Source organism: Triturus cristatus, chromosome 7 (genome assembly GCF_964204655.1).
Source record: "Triturus cristatus chromosome 7, aTriCri1.1, whole genome shotgun sequence".
NCBI lineage: Eukaryota > Metazoa > Chordata > Amphibia > Caudata > Salamandridae > Triturus > Triturus cristatus.
In genome coordinates this window covers 166,861,246-166,881,442 of record NC_140590.1, presented here as the reverse complement: position 1 = coordinate 166,881,442, position 20,197 = coordinate 166,861,246, and the positions used below count along the sequence as shown (strand labels likewise).

General features: G+C 43.5%; 1 protein-coding gene across 2 annotated transcripts in view; it reads right to left on the bottom strand.

Annotated features, from left to right (window-relative positions):
• Window positions 1-3,682: 3,682 nt before the first annotated feature.
• Window positions 3,683-20,197, bottom strand: part of HCST (hematopoietic cell signal transducer) — a 79,533-nt gene continuing 63,018 nt past the window's right edge. For both annotated transcript variants that reach the window (XM_085615948.1, XM_085615947.1), the window contains one exon: window positions 3,683-5,989. In XM_085615948.1, coding sequence (XP_085472074.1) covers window positions 5,952-5,989 — 38 coding nt within the window. In that variant the 3' untranslated portion in view covers window positions 3,683-5,951. The remainder of the gene's footprint in view (window positions 5,990-20,197) is intronic.

Sequence of the window (20,197 nt, the reverse complement as noted above, 5' to 3'; positions counted from 1 at the left end):
GTAGCCACAACCGAGCTGATCGGAGCACTTTTTATATCCTCCTCCATTATTAAAACCAATAAACACAAATCACCCGGTTCTTGGTTTAACTCTGAGTGCAGGTCAAGTAAGAAGGAGCTTATATTTGCCATCAAAACTAAGGATTGCTCCTTAATTAAACATGCTAGGTCTGCCTATAGGAAGGCTGTCACCAAAGCAAAGTCTGCTTGGGAGGAATCCCATTGGCAAGCTTTAACAACTGCTAGTCTAGCTAGGGATGGTACCACATTTTGGAACCTGTGTAGATACTCAAGAGGTTCTGACCCTGATGTAATTTCCAACCACATTGCAAACCAAGAATGGTTTGTTCATTTTTCAAATCTTTACTCAGGCGAAGATAATCAAACTTTGAGTATACCTTTCCCTATTGTTCCTACAAACTCTACTTTGGCTAACTATGATTTGTTTACAGAGGCAGAATTTGTGACTGCCATTAATAGACTGGTCCCAGCTAAAGCTCCAGGCCCTGATGGCCTGCCTGGTGACTTGTTCCGCTCCGACCCTAAATCTTGGGCTGCTTACTTTACCATCTTACTTAACGCTCTTCTCAAGGGGTCTTCTATCCCTGAGTCATGGAAAGGAGCAGAAGTAGTACCAGTGTATAAGAAGGGCTCTCGAGAAGACCCTGCCAACTACCGACCAATAAGTCTTATTGATGTTGGCCAGAAAGTGGTTGGCAGGGTGCTTTTGTAGCGTATATTGTCTTGGGCCACTGAGCATAGTGTCTTGTCGCACTTCCAGGCTGGGTTCAGACCGAATATGAGCACGATCGACCAGGTCTTTAGGCTGCTTTTGCTATACTGGAAGGTTGTCTCGATTGGTAAGGGCAGCCTTCATCTGGCCTTTATAGATCTGAGGTCCGCCTTTGATCTGGTCCCTCGTGACCGTCTTTGGTCTGTCCTCCAGGAAATGGGTCTCCCGCCTCCTCTTTTGGACCTTCTGGTCCGACTGCATGAGGGCAATTTTGCAAGGGTGCGGTGGGGAACTCAAGCACAGAAAACTGAAAAGATCCCAGTCAGGAGAGGTGTCCGCCAGGGTTGCGTATTGGCGCCCACCCTCTTCTCCTTGTTTCTGAATGGAGTGGTGAAATTTTTGCAAGATGTTCCAGCTGACACCCCCGCCCTGGCGGGCGAAAAAGTTCCCACCCTCCTTTTTGCGGATGACACCCTCTTGATTTCTAAGACACCAGCAGGCCTACAGAAGCTCTTAGATAGGTTTCATTTGTTCTGTTCATTGAGAGGTTTAGCTATTAATACATCAAAAACCAAGCTCCTCTCATTCAAATCACGTAAATCACCCAGCGTATCTATTGTGTCTGACGGAACCCCCCTAGAATATGTCAAACTTTTTGACTATCTAGGAATTAGAGTTTCCGACACTCTAAGCTGGAAACCCCATATTGCCAAGATGCTGCTAAATTTTAAACGAGCCGCTGGAGTGATTGCTAAAGAACATCGCTCCTCGAGGAGCAAGCCTATCACTCCCGCATTAATGATCTATCAGGCGAAAGCAGTTGGTTCGGCCCTTTATGGTGCCGAACTATGGGGTTTTGATAATCTTGAAGATATCACTCTGTCCGAGAACAAATTTATGAGAGACTTACTCTCAATGCCCAGGGGTACTCCTCTAAAACCACTTTTTAGCAATCTGGGTAGGCGCACGATCAAAGATATTGCAAGGCTGCGTCCTTTGCTATTCTGGGCCCGCCTATGGCGTACCCCGGAGCTAGAAAAATATACTGAGGGCTTGAGAGAAATCATGAACACCGCAGGCTCCCATAAAATAAGCTGGCTCCGCAACATCAAAAAAAAACTAAAACAACTTGATCTAAACGATGCTTGGGATCATGGAGCTCCCGTGAGCAAGGCAGATCTCAAAAGAGCATATTGGGCCTGGATTGATAACGAGGACCTTAGCAACTCCAATGCAGGCAGGATGACGGAAGCATTTTACATTCATAAGCAGTCTATTAGCTTTGAGCCTTATCTTGAGTTTGTCCAAAAACCTAGGGATAGATCTTTGTATCTCCAGTTCAGACTCGAGATTCTTCCAACTCGAGAGTTTACCAGCAAATGGAAGCCTCCCCACCAGACACCTGAAACTTGTCTGATTTGTGTGGAGAAGGTCGAAAGCATTGCTCATATTATGTTTGAATGCCCAGCGTACAGTAATCCAAGAAGGAGATGGTTAGGCCCAGCCTGTCGCCTTCTGGGCATTTCAAACTATCGTGCTGCTTTACGCATCCTACAATCTGATACAAGCTTGGTGCTAGTCTGTGCCGTGGCGAAATTCCTGGGCTGGTCCTGGAACATTAGAAGTAAACTTACTAGCCCTAGCAGATGATTTTGTCTATATTATTTTTATTCTTGTTTTTAATTTCTTAACAAATTCTAATATTTCTTATCTAATTTATTTAACCAGTCAATAAGCTATTAGATTGAGAGCATTTCTTCAATTATTGTGATTTTGTGTAAATACTGCTCTCCCGATGAATCGTTTGCTTTTATATGTTTGTATGTATATGCTTTTATGATAATTTTTATCGAAATAAAGCTTTTTTTGACTTTGACTTTGATATGGTGCACTTTTTCTCCCTCCCTTTGACACAATGAACTTTGGCGCAGTCTTGGCTTGCATTAAAGACTAGTAAATCTGGTCCTCTGTCTCACACAGTCTCACTCACTAACTGTCACTGAATTTCACTCACTTACACTCTCACACAGGCACATGATCACACATGCTCACTCCCACTTACATAAACACACTCTCACCCGCAAGCGTGCACACAATTTACATTTAAAACCATTAATATGAATCACAGCTGCCAAAGATTCGGTTCCAGCTAAGTGTGATCCATTTTATTACTCTAATAGGGAATAATATAATACAGTAATATAATATTATTCACTATTAGTATAATAGAAAACGGGCAGAAAACAAGGAATGTGGAGCTGCCCCTGTGTTCATGACACTGGCTTAGCAACTCCTGAGCCCAGTGGTGCCAAGGCAGTGCCAGAGGTCACAAGGGGCAAACCAGAGGTCGCAGCTGCGACCCCTGGCGATTGCTAAATAAAGTGCATGGAGGTGTTGATAGACCAGTAAGTACCAAAACCTGCAGAATAGTTAATTACTTGATGCTCAATTTGCACCTGAAGTAACACACTACCTGGAATGATGGCCTTAGTAACTTAGAATTAAGATGAAGTCAGATTTCAGTATCATAAAAGATGTACATTTTAAGGGACTTCTTGAAATTTGGAAAGGAAGGGACACGTTTAATTTTGACGAGCTGACTATCTCAATTCATGGGCAATTTCAATAGAAAGGTTGATTTCTTTTTAATAATTTGAATGAGTTCTGTGACCGAGATTGCTACTTCCTCCATTTACTTATGTTTTTTTACACTATATAGCTGTGGGTGGACATAGGATTTAATTCATCTCATTAAGTCATACAAGTACAGAACCTCCAGATGAGAGTGGCCACAGATGAAAAAACAGTTGGCTGGACCCCTGGTGGATGGAGAGGAGCCGGGAGAAATAAAAATATGTGATTGAACAGAATATTTTTATTTTTCTGAGTTGCCAAATGCATTGGACCCCTGCCAACCTATGCAAAATGAATGAAGACACAATGCAATGGGTTGAACGTTGATAAGATTACCATTGGCGGTTACTCCAAGATTCCTTTAATGTAATCATTTTGTACACTTCTCTTACTTTATGCAAACACTTGGATTACAAATACATTTTATTTGGCATATTTACATTTTCAGATGCAAGTCCATAAGCATTGTCAGTTTTACATGTGCAGGAGCATGGGATGAAGACCAGGAAGGTGTCATCATCACCGATATTAAACACCAATTTTTAGATGAAGGAGGTCATTTTACACACCAACATAAGGGCCATCAATACTTTCCCTCGGAAAGAAGCAACATTCATCTAGTGAAGCTAGTACATAGGTGCGAAACCCAATGATGATGTTGCCCATTAAGTCACCATAGTGGTGATTACTTACAACCACCAGTGACAATGTTTGGTTGAGGGTTTCGAGTCGACACTTGAGACACCTAGACTCCTGAGAACCAGCAGAGTTCACTCTCCTTTAATTACGGATGTTGCAATGGTGGAACCTGAGTGAACCCTTCACACACTTCTACCTCCCCCTTTGATATATTTTTGTCATAACTTTAGTTCCACATATGCTGTTTTCATCTGCTGAGCGATAAAAGCAAGGAACTAGAGCATATGTGAATCCACTTTTTAACTGTGTCATAGAGTAAAGCTTCACATATTCCCAGTATTGATTGACAGGCTTACAATTCTTCCAGTATGTGTAGATTTAATGTGGATGGGTTGATGCTGATTCAGTTACAGTCTTTGATGATTAACTTTTCTGGAGACACAGTGGAAGAGTTGTTTCTCCTTCACTTATCTCAGGTTAACTTTTATAGGGGTTCATGCTACTGCAGTCATCTCCAGATTTAAATTGTTGGGGTTTATGCTGATTCTCAGGTACACAGTCTAAAATGAGATGGGTTGTGGATGTTGAGGATTGTATTGTCTTGAGTCGTATACTGGAAGAGTCAGTGCTACCGGGGGCATCCACCGCCTTTGAATGATGAGTGCTGATTGTATTATCTTCAGTATCAGGTTGGAAGTGCTAATGCTGAGTCAGCTATCTACAGTATAACATCAGGGCGGTGGATGTCGCTTTAGTTATCTGGAATCCTGGATCAAAATGGTTGACATTTCTTGTGTTTACTTATAGACTTATTTTGCAAAGGTTGCTAATACTTTGTATGTATGTATGTATGTTATACATAGTCTTAGATGTTGATTGCTGCTTGTATGATCTCAAGTCTTAGGTTGGGCAGGTTGATGCAGCTTTAGTTATCCATAGTTTGAGATAGGAAAGGATGTTTCAGTTGTCAACAGTCATTGGTCAGAAGGGGATGCTGCTTTTAATAACACCATCACTAGAACGCATGGTATGATGCTGTTTCAGGTATCTGGTGTACATTCATCTATCGGTAGGCCTGATGCTGCTTCTGTTAGCTACGGTACAGTTTTTGATCAGACCGGCTGATGTAGTTTCTTTTAGCTATGCTGCAATCCTAGATCAGAAGGGCTAATGCAACTCCTCGATTCGCAGGGCTGATGCTGTATCTCTAGCTGTATATATGAAGGATTGGTGCTGCAGGACTGATATCTACTCCTAGGTTGGACTGGTTGAAGCTGCACTAGTTATCTACAATTCCATATTGGTGTGTCTGATGTTTTTTTCAGTTATCTCCAATCCTAGATCAGTGGGGTTGTGTTAATGTCTTAGATCAGAAGGGCTGATCCTGATTCAGTCTTCCATTGGAAAGTTTTAGGGTGCTTCTGTTATTCCTAGTCTTAGATCAGAATGGCTGCTGGTATTATTTCATGTCATGGATTGAAGTCTCAGTTATATGAAGTCTGCGTGTTGCTAGACTGGGTGTTGCTTGTACTTCAGGGGTATGAGGGCTGTGTGCTATTTCAGGCCTTGGATGGATCAGGACTGATCATCTAAGCTCACTTTTGCAACTATTGAGGCCTGTGATGCATCATGGTCCATGGCTTCAAGCAGTACAAGACTGGTGCTTCTTCCTTTAACTGAGATCAGAAGGGAGCTGAGCTGCTTCATGAATATCAAGAGTGTGATTGAAGGAGACTAGGGCAGCTTTGTATAGCTGAAGTTTGAGAGCAGAGGAATTGGTACTTAAGCCTGCAGCTGAAGGGTAGATGTTCTTCTTCACGTACCGGAGGTCACAAAGTGGAGGAATATGTGGTGCTCTCGTGTTGCATTACTGTTGTGGTGTTATTCATGGGAGGTGCTTCCTGTGGTACTTCAGACCTCAGATAGTCTAATTCAGACATTTTTGATTATCTGTTTGGCATGTTCATGTACACCTTGTTGTCATCTGAAAATGAAAGAAAGAATATGTTTATTTTCAAAATTATGCATCTGTTGTCTATAACAATTTCATTGCACAATTCTAAAAAGCAAAATAAGAAAAAAACGTAAGATGTGTATCACAAAATGTGCACACTTACTAAGTTATATCAATAATGATAGAACACTCTATCTAAAACCACATCAAATCCATGGGCATACATTACCATGCCTCAAATCTATGGCATTTTCAGAAGAACTAATGAAAAGATGTGCATTTGCGAATTACAAAATCTGCGCATTCACCAAACTACCATTTGAATAATGCACAGAAGAGCACTCTTACAAAGAAGACTGCACAAAATCCATATTACTACATTACCATGCACCAAATCCATAGCATTTTCACCTCAGTACTACAAAACAATGTAGACAGCCTTATCACACAACAGCTTTGCACTATCATATGCCAAAACTCTAAGATCCTCATAGCATCATCAACATACTGTCAAAACAAAGTTAACATAGAACTATAGCAAACTATTACATTAAATCTATAGCGCACATCACTGTCATATTATTGAACACAAACTGTGCATAAGTCTTCAGTGTGTTAGAACGCGAGCGTGCCATCTCCACCACAAGGTCCTATATGTAGCAGAGCTCTGGTGTACCAAATCCATGGATTACCTTAAATCTGGTGGTGTTTTATTGGGTTCAACGCATAGCATGGCCTCAGCTATGGTAGTGGTCTAGTGTACCAAAACTGAAGCATGGTCAGTGATGCAGTAGCCAAGAGTGGCACATGCACTGTACTATTGTATTGCATTTTAATTGCATTTATATACCACTAACTATCCCTGACGAGGCTTTCTCGGTCAGTGGCATGCTACTCTGGGACCCATGAAGGATTAGTGGTGAATTAGTATAGTGAAATGTGAAAGTAATTTGAGTGGTGGATATGTCAGTTATTTGGATTGAGAAGGATAGTGGATACATCTATAATATTTCTTTTGTGTGACAATGTTCTGTAAAGGGAAAAATCCCACAAGGCTTCAGAGCAGACAGGCAGAATTAGATGCACTGATATATTCTGCTAGGAGCATCTTGCACTAGGGTAGCCAATGATTCACTAGAGCAATTAACTTTAAATGACATCAATTAGGACATCTATTTATGGCTTTTTAAAAGCCCCATGTACAGTTTTTAAACTATGTCAGTGCTCATGTGGGAAGGGAAAACAGTGGAAGTGATGGTAAGCATGGGGCCAGGGTATCCAAAGTAGTTTTACTCACAATACGCTTGCAATCTTTGAAGAAGGTAAAGCCTTGGTGGTGGGAATGTTTACGCTCTCAGTGGGCAGCGGAAGAAAGGTAAACCTAAGATTCTGAATGGCTGGATGTTGGCACAAACGTCAGATGGACTGCAAGTGAAGTGAAGGTTGCCTGTAGATGTGCTGGGGAAGGAGCTTCCTACAGATGAACATTGGATGTGCATGGGTCATCATTCACATATTCAGTGCCTGGCCGGGCAGAAGGCAAGTAAGTGCTTGAAAGTCACCTTTGAGTGCCTTTTACACAAAATGCAGTCTTCACTCTTGACTAGAGACTGCTCTTTAATTAGAATTTAGTGCATAGCTTTCCAACTAGGTGTGATGCCGGAAGTACTAGTCTGAGTTCTTTGGGCCTTCAAAATATCCTTAAATGGTGGTCTGAATTAGAAAGCATGCCAATAGTTTAGTCCAGTGTTGACTGTAGTGTGAGCCACAGCAATTTGGTTGTGGAACTGGATAAGAGGAAGGACTCTACATAGTTGGCTCAGAAGTTGAAACACCCTCTCATTTTGTATGTTTAAATGAGTAAAGAAGGAAGGCTCATTGCCCAACTAAGATGTGTTTTTCACCACTTGTGTCACTGTCTCCTCATCGAGTCAAGCCAATAGGAAGGAAAAGGTGAGGGAGCTGCAATCTACGTGTGAGGAAGCAACCATTTTTCACTGTTTAGGTGTAACACCAACTTCCTCAGATCAATGACATAATCGTCTGTAGACAATAGATGAACTGTCCTTTGGCACTCGTCAGTCAAAATTATATCTTCTAGCATTGCACTCATTTCAGGTAAGGAATGAAGACCAATTTCATACTCAATAGGAACATGTGCTATTTACCAATGCGGCCTATTTACAACGTGACGCATCTAGGGAAATGCGTCACGTTGTAAAGCCCTGCGTCACATTATACCTGCGTCAGGTATAATGTATGCAGGGTGGGCGTTCCCATGCAGGAAGGCCTTGTAAAAGTGACTCAGTGAAATCTACAAGATTTCACTGCGCCACTTTTAGGACGCCACTGCGTCAAAACCTTACGCCTGCTTTAAGCAGGCGTAAGTAGTGACGCATTATAATGGGAATATGCCTCAACACGCATTGCTGGAGTTGCGTCGTGCTTGCGACATGACTCCAGCAAATGCGTGACTTTTCCGCCAACAGATGCGTCAGAATTTCTGACGCATCTGTCAATCCGGCGCATCTATGGTGCCGCAAGGGTTTCTAAGGGTGGCGCAGGGAAAGTGACACATCTATACAGATGCGTCACTTTCTTGTAAATCTGCCCCCATAATAACAATTTCATTCTCATTAAGAAGGTGTGCTATTTCCTGACTAAACTCAGGTGAATTATCAGGCGTTTCTTCTCCTTCAGCCCTCAGAGTATGCATCAAAGTGTATGTTTTCTCTCCACGCTAAGAAGCTGCTGCTGCAAACTCTTGCACAATTGTTAAATACCTTCTTTCACTTTGCCTATTTCAGAGGTGGTTCTCATGGATAAGTTAAGAAAAGCGGGGGTAGGGTCATGTTCTGCATTTTAGAGGGGGGGTTAATAATTTAAAAAAAACAATCTACTTTATAAAGAAGGAAGGTAGGTTTTTCCTTTGTCTTATAATTGTTCACCAACTTCAACTGCTTCTGATATTTGTTACAAAGTCAAAATCACACAACTGCTGATACTTGTATGCAAATAGAATGTACTCTGTGTACCACTTTCTTCAAATCTCAGCTCATATAATGTTACAGTAACTTCTGTATGTTTGCTTAAAAATACAAGTCATCACTGTAAACAGCTTTAGTTAGATAAAGCCATCTTTGACTTTTATCACAGAGTTTGCTTTACATAAAGCAAACTCTGTATCAAATGTCAACGATGGCTACTCCCTTGACTAACAGTGACTAAATGAGCCTAAAGCAGAAGATATACAATAAAGCCACAACAAGTCTATTATATTTAATAGGCTGTGACCCAACGCTCAACCATGTCAATAGTTGTACAAAGATGTACTCTATCAGTGTTGATCTAATGCCAATAGTTCTAATGAGATGACATTGTTTTGTAACATAAAAAACACAAATATACTACCAGCAATAGACGCTGTCCCAATTTTGGAATATAGTACCCAGGCAGACGTGCCATGTGTCAGTATGTCAAGAGGAGATTGGGGATAGGAAAGGTGGCCCATACCTGGCAGAGATGATCAAAACAAAAGGACCTGTGTTGCTCTGAAACGCTCTGCCCCACAATCCCTACCTCTCTTAGTGGCTGAATAACTTTCCAAAGCCAACAAAACTGCATGGTTCCCCTTTCAATTTCACATAATCTGGATCAGAAAATGAATTTATGCAAAATCAGATCTCCATCTAAACCCTTCCTTTAGGATTCCTTCTATGACATTACTTACTTTTCTGAGAGTACTTCTATGAGAGTAGCTTTACTTAAAAGACGCCTATTTACATATAATCCAAAACCACAGCGTGTTGAGGTAAATATCTTACAATTTTACTCGTCCCAGTGAATTTATTTGTAAGAACACAGATCTCCAACAAGGTAAGAACCATGCTGCTCTATCTCCACCTCAGGCACAGCGTAACCAAGCCAACTGTCAGCACCCAGAGCCACCTTTCTCCTACATTTCAGAAGGTAAACCCTTCTGGTGACATATGATGTTGGCCTGCCATAGGTAGAAAGAGAGATCAACATGTGGATGTGTGACTCAAATAAGAATACTACACCTTTGCTACATGGATTGGTGTGGATTTGGGCCACATGTGGTCAACAATAGATGGGTGACCTGGACAATGGCGATACAGGTGCACAGGAGGTCTAGTCAATGATTCCTAGAAATGGTTTGTTAACTGCTGCATTGTTCAAAGCAAATAATGCCCAAGCCCTCTTTGACATGCTGAGTATATTTACTGTGTAGGTCTTCAACCCATTTATTATATATTTTTTATGTGAAGACTAGTCAAGATAATTAAAGTGTAAGATTAGGGATGTTCTTTGAGGAAGAAGAATGGATCCTTTTAAGGGGGATATCTAAACACACATATGATGGCTATATGTGAGCTGGTGAAACATCTTCACAGATTTTCAAAGAAGGCACATCGTGGGCCATCAATTAGCTTGAAGATGAACTAGTCCTTGCAAATGAGTCTGCTTTGCCACCACTGCATTTTTCTGTTTCTGAAAAGTGATGGTAAGGAGATGGGGGGGGGGGGGCAACTTTGAGCAAATCGCAGATTTTGGGGCTACCCGTGGAGGCAGACCTTGCATTGATAAGGATGCCTAAAATGCAGTTTTTCCATGTAGAGTTGTCTGGTGGAGAATATTGGTGGTTTCAGTACAGTAGGTTATAGTGTAGATGTTTTCTGACAGTCACCATCACTTGCCTCTTTGCAGTAGCCAGTTTGTCTGGATTCACTTGCCTGTGAGAGGCAGGTTGGGCCAGGCCGCAAGTAGTCCTGGCATTGACTAAATACGAAGAGTAGGAGAGACTGAAGTTTAAGTCATGGGTGCAGTGTCTTTAGAGTAGATGGGTGCCTTTCAGGGAGGTGAATAATTGACTGAAGAACAGGGAGTTGAGCAAGCTGATGATGTAAAGAATGTTTACCAGAAATGTGCAGGTTTTGCTGCCTGCTTCCATTGTAGATAAGGTCCTGGATGCTGTTGTTTCGTGTGTGACTGGCTATTTGTGTCTGTGATGTTTTTTTGGCAGAAGTATGATGTGCCCGATTTAAACATTTGGGGCCATATGTAGGTGGCATACAATTTGCCGATTCTTAAATACCGAATTTTACCGATTCGGTATTTAAGAATCGGTAAATTGTATGTAGGTAATAATTCGGTAAATGTTACCGAATCAGAGAAATTCGGTAATTACCGAATCGGTATTTACCGATTCGGTAATGAGGCATACCTTCCCATTGATTCCTATGGGCCTGGAGGCCCATAGGAATCAATGGGAAGGTATGCCTTATTACCGAATCGGTAAATACCGATTCGGTAATGGGGGGAGCACATTCAAGGGTGGCAGGGTGTCACATTGACACCCTGTTGCACCCCTGATTCCTGCATGTGTGCACATGTGGCGGACATACATGCCCTAAGGGCATGTATGTCTGCCACATGGCACTCTTATTTCAGCAAAATATTGCTTTTTGCAATGTAATCGGTATTTATCACCAACCTATATTTGGTGGTAAATACCGAATTCTAATTCCTACACAACACTCATTAGAGTGTTTCCTACATCTCATTTCAGGATTCGGTATTTACCGAATCGGTAATTTTACCGATTCGGTAAATTACCGAATCCTGAAATGATCCTCCTACATCTCAAATAGCTAAATACCGGTCGGTAACGGGATATTCACCGAATTTCGGCCGTTACCGACTGGTATTTAGCTACCTAAATATGGCCCTTGGTTACTGTTCTTTGTGGTTTGAAAAGAGGGTAGGAAATTTCTCAACTAGCTGGGCCAGATTTGCAAATTCAAATGCCCTCTAGCACCTGGATACCATCACGGGTGATTAGCTGCGCTCTATAAACCTTGTTTGATTGATTTATTGAATCAATTGGGCTGCCAGAGGAACATTTGAAGGTAAGAAATTAAAGAAGATACGTCTGCTGAAGGAACATCATTTCACTAAAGTTTTGGAAAAGCACTGGATGAAATTCAGATGTAGGGACAGGTGGATAGAACAAAGGACTGAATGAGGAGATCACATATTTTGCCTTTTGACCCGCCCTGCCAACCTGGCACAGGGATAAGTGTTCCTCTCAACTCAATTTCATTTGAAATGTTTTCTCCGCTTTAGAATTATTTTCACAGGGTATAAAATGCTTCCCAAAGGTTTCGACTAGGGAAGTTTCCATCCTACAAGCTCCTCACCATCTAAAACAAATATTCCTTACCTACGTGAAAATAGAGCCTGCCTTCAGCCTCCTAACCAAATTCTGCTCAAACCATATGAATTTGCTCTACCTTGAGATTAAAGATACTAATCGGCATTGATATGTCTCGGAGGAAGTGCCAAGAGACCTTATGGTGAACGTGCGCTCTATACATTCCCGATAACATAACAGGAAGCATTAGGGTACTATGAAATATTAGCCAACTGGCATTCAACAACCTCTAGATAAGAATCTGAAGTCCTCAGTGTTGAGGAGTGTATTGGTAAATTAGCCTGCAAGCCATGGATGCCTTCTCCTAGATCCAAGGCGGTACAAAAGGGGGTGGTGATGGACGGAGCATCAGAACCAATCAAACACTCACACCCAGTCAGCAGATCTGGGTTTGATCCATCACCGTTCTTTAGCCCACTCTGCCACCCCAGTTCAGACATGGCCATATGCAAATCAGTCTGACCTTGTGCCTCATGGGAACAGTCCAGCCCGAACTGCCAAGCCATGCCTTCCCTGGACCGGAAACAAGCTTCCCAGGACCGGCTTCTGGCATTTCAGCCGTCCCCAGCCAGGCCCGCTTGAATCCAGTGGCAAAGTGAGCAAGGGACTCACGTCTGAGCATACCCTGCCAACTTATGGCGAACAAAGCGGTACAAAAGGGGGTGGTGATGGGTGTGAGTGTTTGATTGGTTCTAATGCTCCGTCCATCACCACCCCCTTTTGTACCGCTTTGTTCGCCAAAAGTTGGCAGGGTATGCTCAGACGTGAGTCCCTTGCTCACTTTGCCACTGGATTCAAGCAAGCCTGGCTGAAGACGGCTGTAATGCCAGAAACCGGTCCTAGGAAGCTTGTTTCCGGTCCAGGGAAGGCATGGCTTGGCAGTTCGGGCTGGACTGTTCCCCTGAGGCACAGGGTCAGACTGATTTGCATATGGCCATGTCTGAAATGGGGTGGCAGAGTGGGCTAAAGAACGGTGATGGATCAAACCCAGATCTGTTGACTGGGTGTGAGTGTTTGATTGGTTCCGATGCTCCGTCCATCACCACCCCCTTTTGTACCGCTTTGTTCACCATAAGTTGGCAGGGTATGCTCAGACGTGAGTCCCTTGCTCACTTTGCCACTGGATTCAAGCCAGCCTGGCTGAAGACGGCTGTAATGCCAGAAACCGGCCCTAGGAAGCTTGTTTCCGGTCCAGGGAAGACATGGCTTGGCAGTTCGGGCTGGACTGTTCCCCTGAGGCACAGGGTCAGACTGATTTGCATATGGCCATGTCTGAACTGGGGTGGCAGAGTGGGCTAAAGAACGGTGATGGATCAAACCCAGATCTGTTGACTGGGTGTGAGTGTTTGATTGGTTCTGATGCTCCGTCCATCACCACCCCCTTTTGTACCGCTTTGTTCGCCAAAAGTTGGCAGGGTATGCTCAGACGTGAGTCCCTTGCTCACTTTGCCACTGGATTCAAGCAAGCCTGGCTGAAGACGGCTGTAATGCCAGAAACCGGTCCTAGGCAGCTTGTTTCTGGTCCACGGAAGACATGGCTTGGCAGTTCGGGCTGGACTGTTCCCATGAGGCACAGGGTCAGACTGATTTGCATATGGCTATGTCTGAACTGGGGTGGCAGAGTGGGCTAAAGAACGGTGATGGATCAAACCCAGATCTGTTGACTGGGTGTGAGTGTTTGATTGGTTCTGATGCTCCGTCCATCACCACCCCCTTTTGTACCGCTTTGTTCGCCATATGTTGGCAGGTTGTGCTCAGACGTGAGTCCCTTGCTCACTTTGCCACTGGATTCAAGCAAGCCTGGCTGAAGATGGCTGTAATGCCAGGAACCGGTCCTAGGAAGCTTGTTTCCGGTCCAGGGAAGACATGGCTTGGCAGTTCGGGCTGGACTGTTCCCATGAGGCACAAGGTCAGACTGATTTGCATATGGCCATGTCTGAACTGGGGTGGCAGAGTGGGCTAAAGAACGGTGATGGATCAAACCCAGATCTGTTGACTGGGTGTGAGTGTTTGATTGGTTCTGATGCTCCGTCCATCACCACCCCCTTTTGTACTTCTTCTAGATCCAAGGCAGACTATGGTACAATTCCTCTAGTATTATTGTTCTACAGTCGGGAGCTGTTCATGAAGTCCTGGTAGGACGTCATCTTGATGTGTGCGAAATGTCCTCACTAAGACTGAGCTCCTTCGTACCACCATTCATGCATAAATGTTAGTGTAGAACATGATACATTTAGAGCAAGCATTCTGTGGGATAGAGGCCAGTACTTGTGTGATGATTTAATTACCACTTGGCATCAACTGGCGGCGCTAAAATGGAAGTCGAAATTTCAGGACAAGACACATTCACTCTAGAGAAGGTAGAGGCACTCTCGGAATGCACTTAACATTGTGCCTCTAGTGTCCATGTTACTTCACTTGTCCATCTTTACTTTCCAGTACAGATCATAGCGAAAAGGCACTCACTCTTCTCATCTGCAAAACTGCTGAGGCAGCATTTAATTTCCAAACCAATGTAGAGAAAGATTGGGAGCGCTGCAGCAATGTGTGTGCATGCTGCTGTCACATCACATGCTGCCTTAGATAACGAATGTCATGTACCAGAACATCCTTAACTAGAGGTGACATATCAGGGGGTACTGCCATGAAGTCTACATGTCCAGGGAGACATTGCCATGAACTTTCCGTGGATTTATCCTTCCTAGGGTCTAGGATTCTGGGGCTCTGATGGAATATACGGGTGAATGACTGTGGTGTCTTCAAAGTGACAAAGGCCATTAGAGAAGAGGAAAGCAAAGAGGAGTCCATATGAATTTGAATACAAGGGACACCATGTTTGTATTTGGGGAAGATAAAGGTGCCATGTATGTTAGCTAGATTCTCAGTCTACGAAAGACATATTTTCATCTCGTGGTACAAGGGTGCTCATGTGACATGTGCTCATGTGACAAAGAGCAACAGGAATGATGGCACTGTTCAAGTGCCATGAAAGGTATTTTGCACTGAATGTCTCAACATGCGTTGTGTTCAGTCTCATTGCTCTGCATAGTGTGAAATCGTGATCCAGGATGGGCGTTAGAGGGTGGTAACTGTACAACCACCAAGAGGAGTTAACACAAACCCATTCCTACTAAAGAGACACAAACTAGTATGCCGTAGCATTGAGTGGAATCCTGCTCCCTGTTCAAAGCAAGGGCTAACAATAGTCAAAAGATGGAGGCCAACATTGCATGGATTTAGATGCGTACTAAGTGTAACAGCTAAGTAAGTGCTGCAAAAGAGGCACATACATTACACACTTTAACCCTGGGTAGTTATTCATCTATAAAAACAAATGTACTGGAGGGTATAGCGCAAGTATAACAGCCATGTAAATGACTGCACCATTATACAATGCTAAGTGCACTTAGCGGGCACAGGCATATAATTATGGGCCAAATGTACAAACGTTTTTAGTGGTCACAAATGGAGATTCGGGCCGTTTGCAACCGCTAAAACGTCATTTGGAAAGCACCAACCCTATTTTGTGAGTAGGTAACCTATTACCGACTGGCAAAATAGGGTTAGCAAGTTGGTAATAGGAAGGGGTGTGTCAGGGGTGTCCCCTTCCAAATAACGAGTTGCATTGGATGTATGATTGCTTTGTGATCGGACTGCGGTCGCAAAACAATCGCAGTCTGCCACCTACTTCAATTAGGTGGTAAGCCAGCCGCTAACAGAAAAGGTTCCCCGGGGGACACCTTCCCCTTTGTTAATGGCACCGAAAACGTTTTTTAAGAGCAGGCCGTGGCCCCACAGATCACTGCCTACCCTGTTTAATTTTCTTTAAGGGTAGGCAGTGATCTGTGGGGCCACGGCCTGCTCTTAAAAAACGTTTTTCTTTTTGAGATGCATCCCATTTTGCTGTAAGGAAAACAGGCTGCATTTAAAAAAAAAAAAGTTTCTTCATTTAAAAGCAAACACAGACATGGTGGTCTGCTGTCCCTAGCAGACCACCATCCCTGTGCTATTACCCATTCTTGATAGGTTGCAAACTGCGACCTGCCTCATGAATATTGATGAGGCACCTTCCCTGCGACCCATTTGGGAATCGCTAATGTGTCTGAGACACATTAGTACATTTCATTTTGCGAGTCTCTACTTGCGAGTCGTAAAAAATCGCAATTTGAGACTCACAAAATGAAATATTCATACATCTGGCCCTAAATCTTTGTGTATCCTATTGGGTCATTGGAGCATGAAGCGTTGTTTCTGTGACAATGCGCAATGTCTGTTGTTTTGCTCCATGTAGTGCAGCCGATTTTTAATTTTAGTGAATCTGCTCCTGTGACCTTTATAACAATGCAGATGCAGAAATGTCCTAAGTAATTGAGGGCTGTGACTCATCTTCCTTCTGTTGCAAACTTTCAGAATCCAAAGAAGCTGTATAAAATACCGTCCATGGTTCAAGCGGTGCATGATAGTGACATCCAAGCAAATATAATGGACAAGTCTAGGCAGAGACAAAATGTATGTGACACTTTCTGCCACATCAAGGCAAGGTCATACCCTAACCATAGCCTCACAAACAGTGCTACCTGTAGATTTGAAACCCCTCCTGCAGTAGACAGCAGTGGTGTCTGTGTAAATGGAAAGGACGCATTCCAAGCATTTGCAAAACCAGAAGGAAAAGGAGCTATAACAAACACCGCCTCACTCTAGCTCCTTCAGCAAAGCAGAACATGGTTAACCCAGGTCCACTGAAAAGACAAAGCATCACACCAGGAACTTAAAGCAGAAGACAGTTTATCCAGTGTGTCCTCCTAGGGATATCCAAAAGTCCATCAATGTCTTCTCAGTCAGAAGAAACGTGACACAGGAAGACGACAATATCCCTGAACTGGTCCAGCATACTAAGATTGATGGCTACAATACTGCATTTCTGGTGGGCACTGGAGTGGCCATCAAAATCATGAAAGGAACATTTTAAAGTGCCTGGAGGCATTTAGCTCATACCTTAAGCAGTGAACTTTGGCATCTATTAAGTTACTTTCTTTCCCTGAGAAATACCCGACTAACCTCGATAGCTTGGTACAAGAAGCAAAGCTTTCCTTACAGCAAAATACATATTTTACAGTTTCGAAACAACAGCATAATAAATAAAATAAATACATTACAATTTCCAAACCAGATTAATATAATCTAGCATCAGTAAAATGACAAAATAAATAAGACAAGCATTGGCATAGCCAATAGGTATCGCTTTTGGGACCTTCTAAGTATTTAGTTATGCAGCACAATATCCTTGGTGCAACCACATCAACTGTTGCATGGCTAAACACTTATAAGGTCCCAAAGGCGAGACCTATTGGCTATGCCAATGCTTGGTGTGGTTGTATGTGTGGTTGTGTGTGTGGTTGTGTGTGGTTGTGTGTGTGTGTGGTTGTGTGTGTGTGGTTGTGTGTGTGTGTGTGTGTGGTTGTGTGTGTGGTTGTGTGTGTTGTGTGTGTGTGGTTGTGTGTGGTTGTGTGTGTGTGTGTAGTTGTGTGTATGGTTGTGTTTGTGTGTGGTTGTGTGTGTGGTTGTGTGTGTGATTGTGTGTGTGCTTGTGTATGTGGTTGTGTTTGTGTGTGGTTGTGGTTGTCTGTGTGTGGTTGTGGGTGTGGTTGTGTGTGTGTGATTGTGTGTGATTATGTGTGTGTGGTTGTGTGTGGTTGTGTGTATGGTTGTGTGGTTGTGTGGCTGTGTGTGTGTGGCTGTGTGTGTTGTGTGTGGTTGTGTTTGTGGTTGTGTGTGTGTGGTTGTGTGTGTGTGGTTGTGTGTGTTTGTGGGTGGGGTTGTGTGTGGGTGTTTGTGGGTGTGGTTGTGTGTGTATGGTTGTGGGCGTGGTTGTGTGTGTGGTTGTGTGTGTGGTTGTGTGTGTGTGGTTGTGTGTGGTTGTGTGTGGTTGTGTGTGTGGTTGTGTTTGTGGTTGTGTGTGTGTGGTTGTGTGTGTGGTTGTGTGTGGTTGTGTGTGGGGTTGGGTGTGGTTGTGTGTGTGGTTGTGGGTGTGGTTGTGCGTGGGGTTGTGTGTGTGGTTGTGTGTGTGTGGTTGTGTGTGTGGTTGTGTGTGTGGTTGTGTGTGTGGTTGTGCATGTGGTTGTGCGTGTGGTTGTGTGTGTGGTTGTGTGTGGGGTTGTGTGTGGGGTTGTGTGTGGGGGTGTGTGTGTGGTTGTGTGTGGTTGTGTTTGTGTGTATGTGTGTGGTTGTGTGTGTGGTTGTGTGTGTGTGGTTGTGTGTGTGTGTGTGTGGATGTGTGTGTGTGTGGTTGTGTGGTTGTGTGTGTGGTTGTTGTTGTGTGTGTGGTTGTTGTGTGTGTGGTTGTGTGTGTGATAGTAATACTAAAAGCATCTCAAAATAAAGGAACACAAACATCGAGTTTGTGGAAAGAGAAAGCACGTTGTAAGTCAAACAGGCACAGAAAAGCATTAACACAACAACAAAACAAACAAGATCACTTAGCGAAGAGTGAGTGCTGATAATGGATACACACAGCCCATCATCTTAAGAGTTCGATTGCAGCCAATGTGCACTCAAACCTGCCCCCTCCTTGTGAGTTGCACACCATATTTCATGAGTTGTAACTGCTGTACCCACCATAGCGCTTTGAGATCTAAAGCGCTACATAGGTCTAATCGATTAACCAGTTGCCAACATGCTGTGCTTTTAAAGAGAATGTGCCAAAAGTTTCCAGCTTCCTCATCATGTCCTCATGAAAGCGCCAACGAAAGGACTCCCTGAATGGTGCAACGGACATGAAGCAGCCGCTGCAATCAGAAATAAGCACTGTGAACGTTGTCCAGTTTCACAGTAATATTTCCTTAATGTTCTTTAAGTCACAAAACAGTAATACTAAAAGCATCTCAAAATAAAGGAACACAGACATCGAGTTTGTGGAAAGAGAAAGCACATTGTAAGTCAAACGGGCGCAGCAAAGCATTAACACAACAACATGTTCTTTGATGTTTTGATGTTCTTTGAACGAGAACATCAAAGGGGCGCCGCAAAAGTGATCGCAGGCGAAAGTGAAAGTGATCGCGGGCGCTTAATGAGCATGACGAGGTTTGCCAGCCTCTGCTCCTAAGCGCGCGCCCGTGCACATGCACTGTAGCTCTAGGCTGGCCATGGTAGCATTTTTTTGAGCCCTCACAAAAAGTCTTGCCAGACCAGCGCATGCGCTGGGTCAGGCGCGACCTAAAAATCGGATGTGGTTAGAGTTCTTATTAGAAGACGTACAGGGCTATAGGAAAGCAATGGAAAGTGAAATGTAATGTTAGTACATGAGGTGCAGCAGACCTGGACATAAATTCCCTCTGTGAACGACTCCGATGTTCTGTCTAGGACAGACCTTCTAGGTCCCTAGACAGCACATGTGCTGCCTCTTCAAGACGTTTTAGTGGGCTTAGCTCCTACCCATTGCTTTACATTGGTTGACTTCATTGTCACTCAGATTTGCTTGCATTTTAGTGAACAGCTGCTGCAGGCGCCCTTCTTCTTCGTGTATTTGCCCTCCACTGGACCATCACTTGTGTCTATCTCTGCTATTTTTTCAGGCGCAATGTTTGTTCATTGTTTTTCAGGTGTTAATTTTACCCTATCCGTCTGCTTACTCCAAGCCCCTTCCCCGCACGTTCCATTATTCATCAGCAGGTACCCTTTAACAGACCTGTCATCTCACACTGTGCCACAGCACACAGTGAGGTGCCGATAACACTTGGCAGTGTAGAAAACAAGCTGTAAACCACTGTAAACAGTGGATTTCCAGGTCGTTGACTGAGGCTTTGAACATTCATTAAGGGTTATGAACACACCCCGGGACATTGGCAATAGCCCCAAGCAAGTTTTTATTATTATTTATTTATATTTTGTTGGGAAGAGGGAGCTTGGCGGGGCAGAAGTGCTTCTTAGGTACTTTTAGACACGAAGCCCTGCCCCTCCCCTCACACGGTGAAAATGTTCTTTTAGTTGGCAGGTCTGCTCCCACC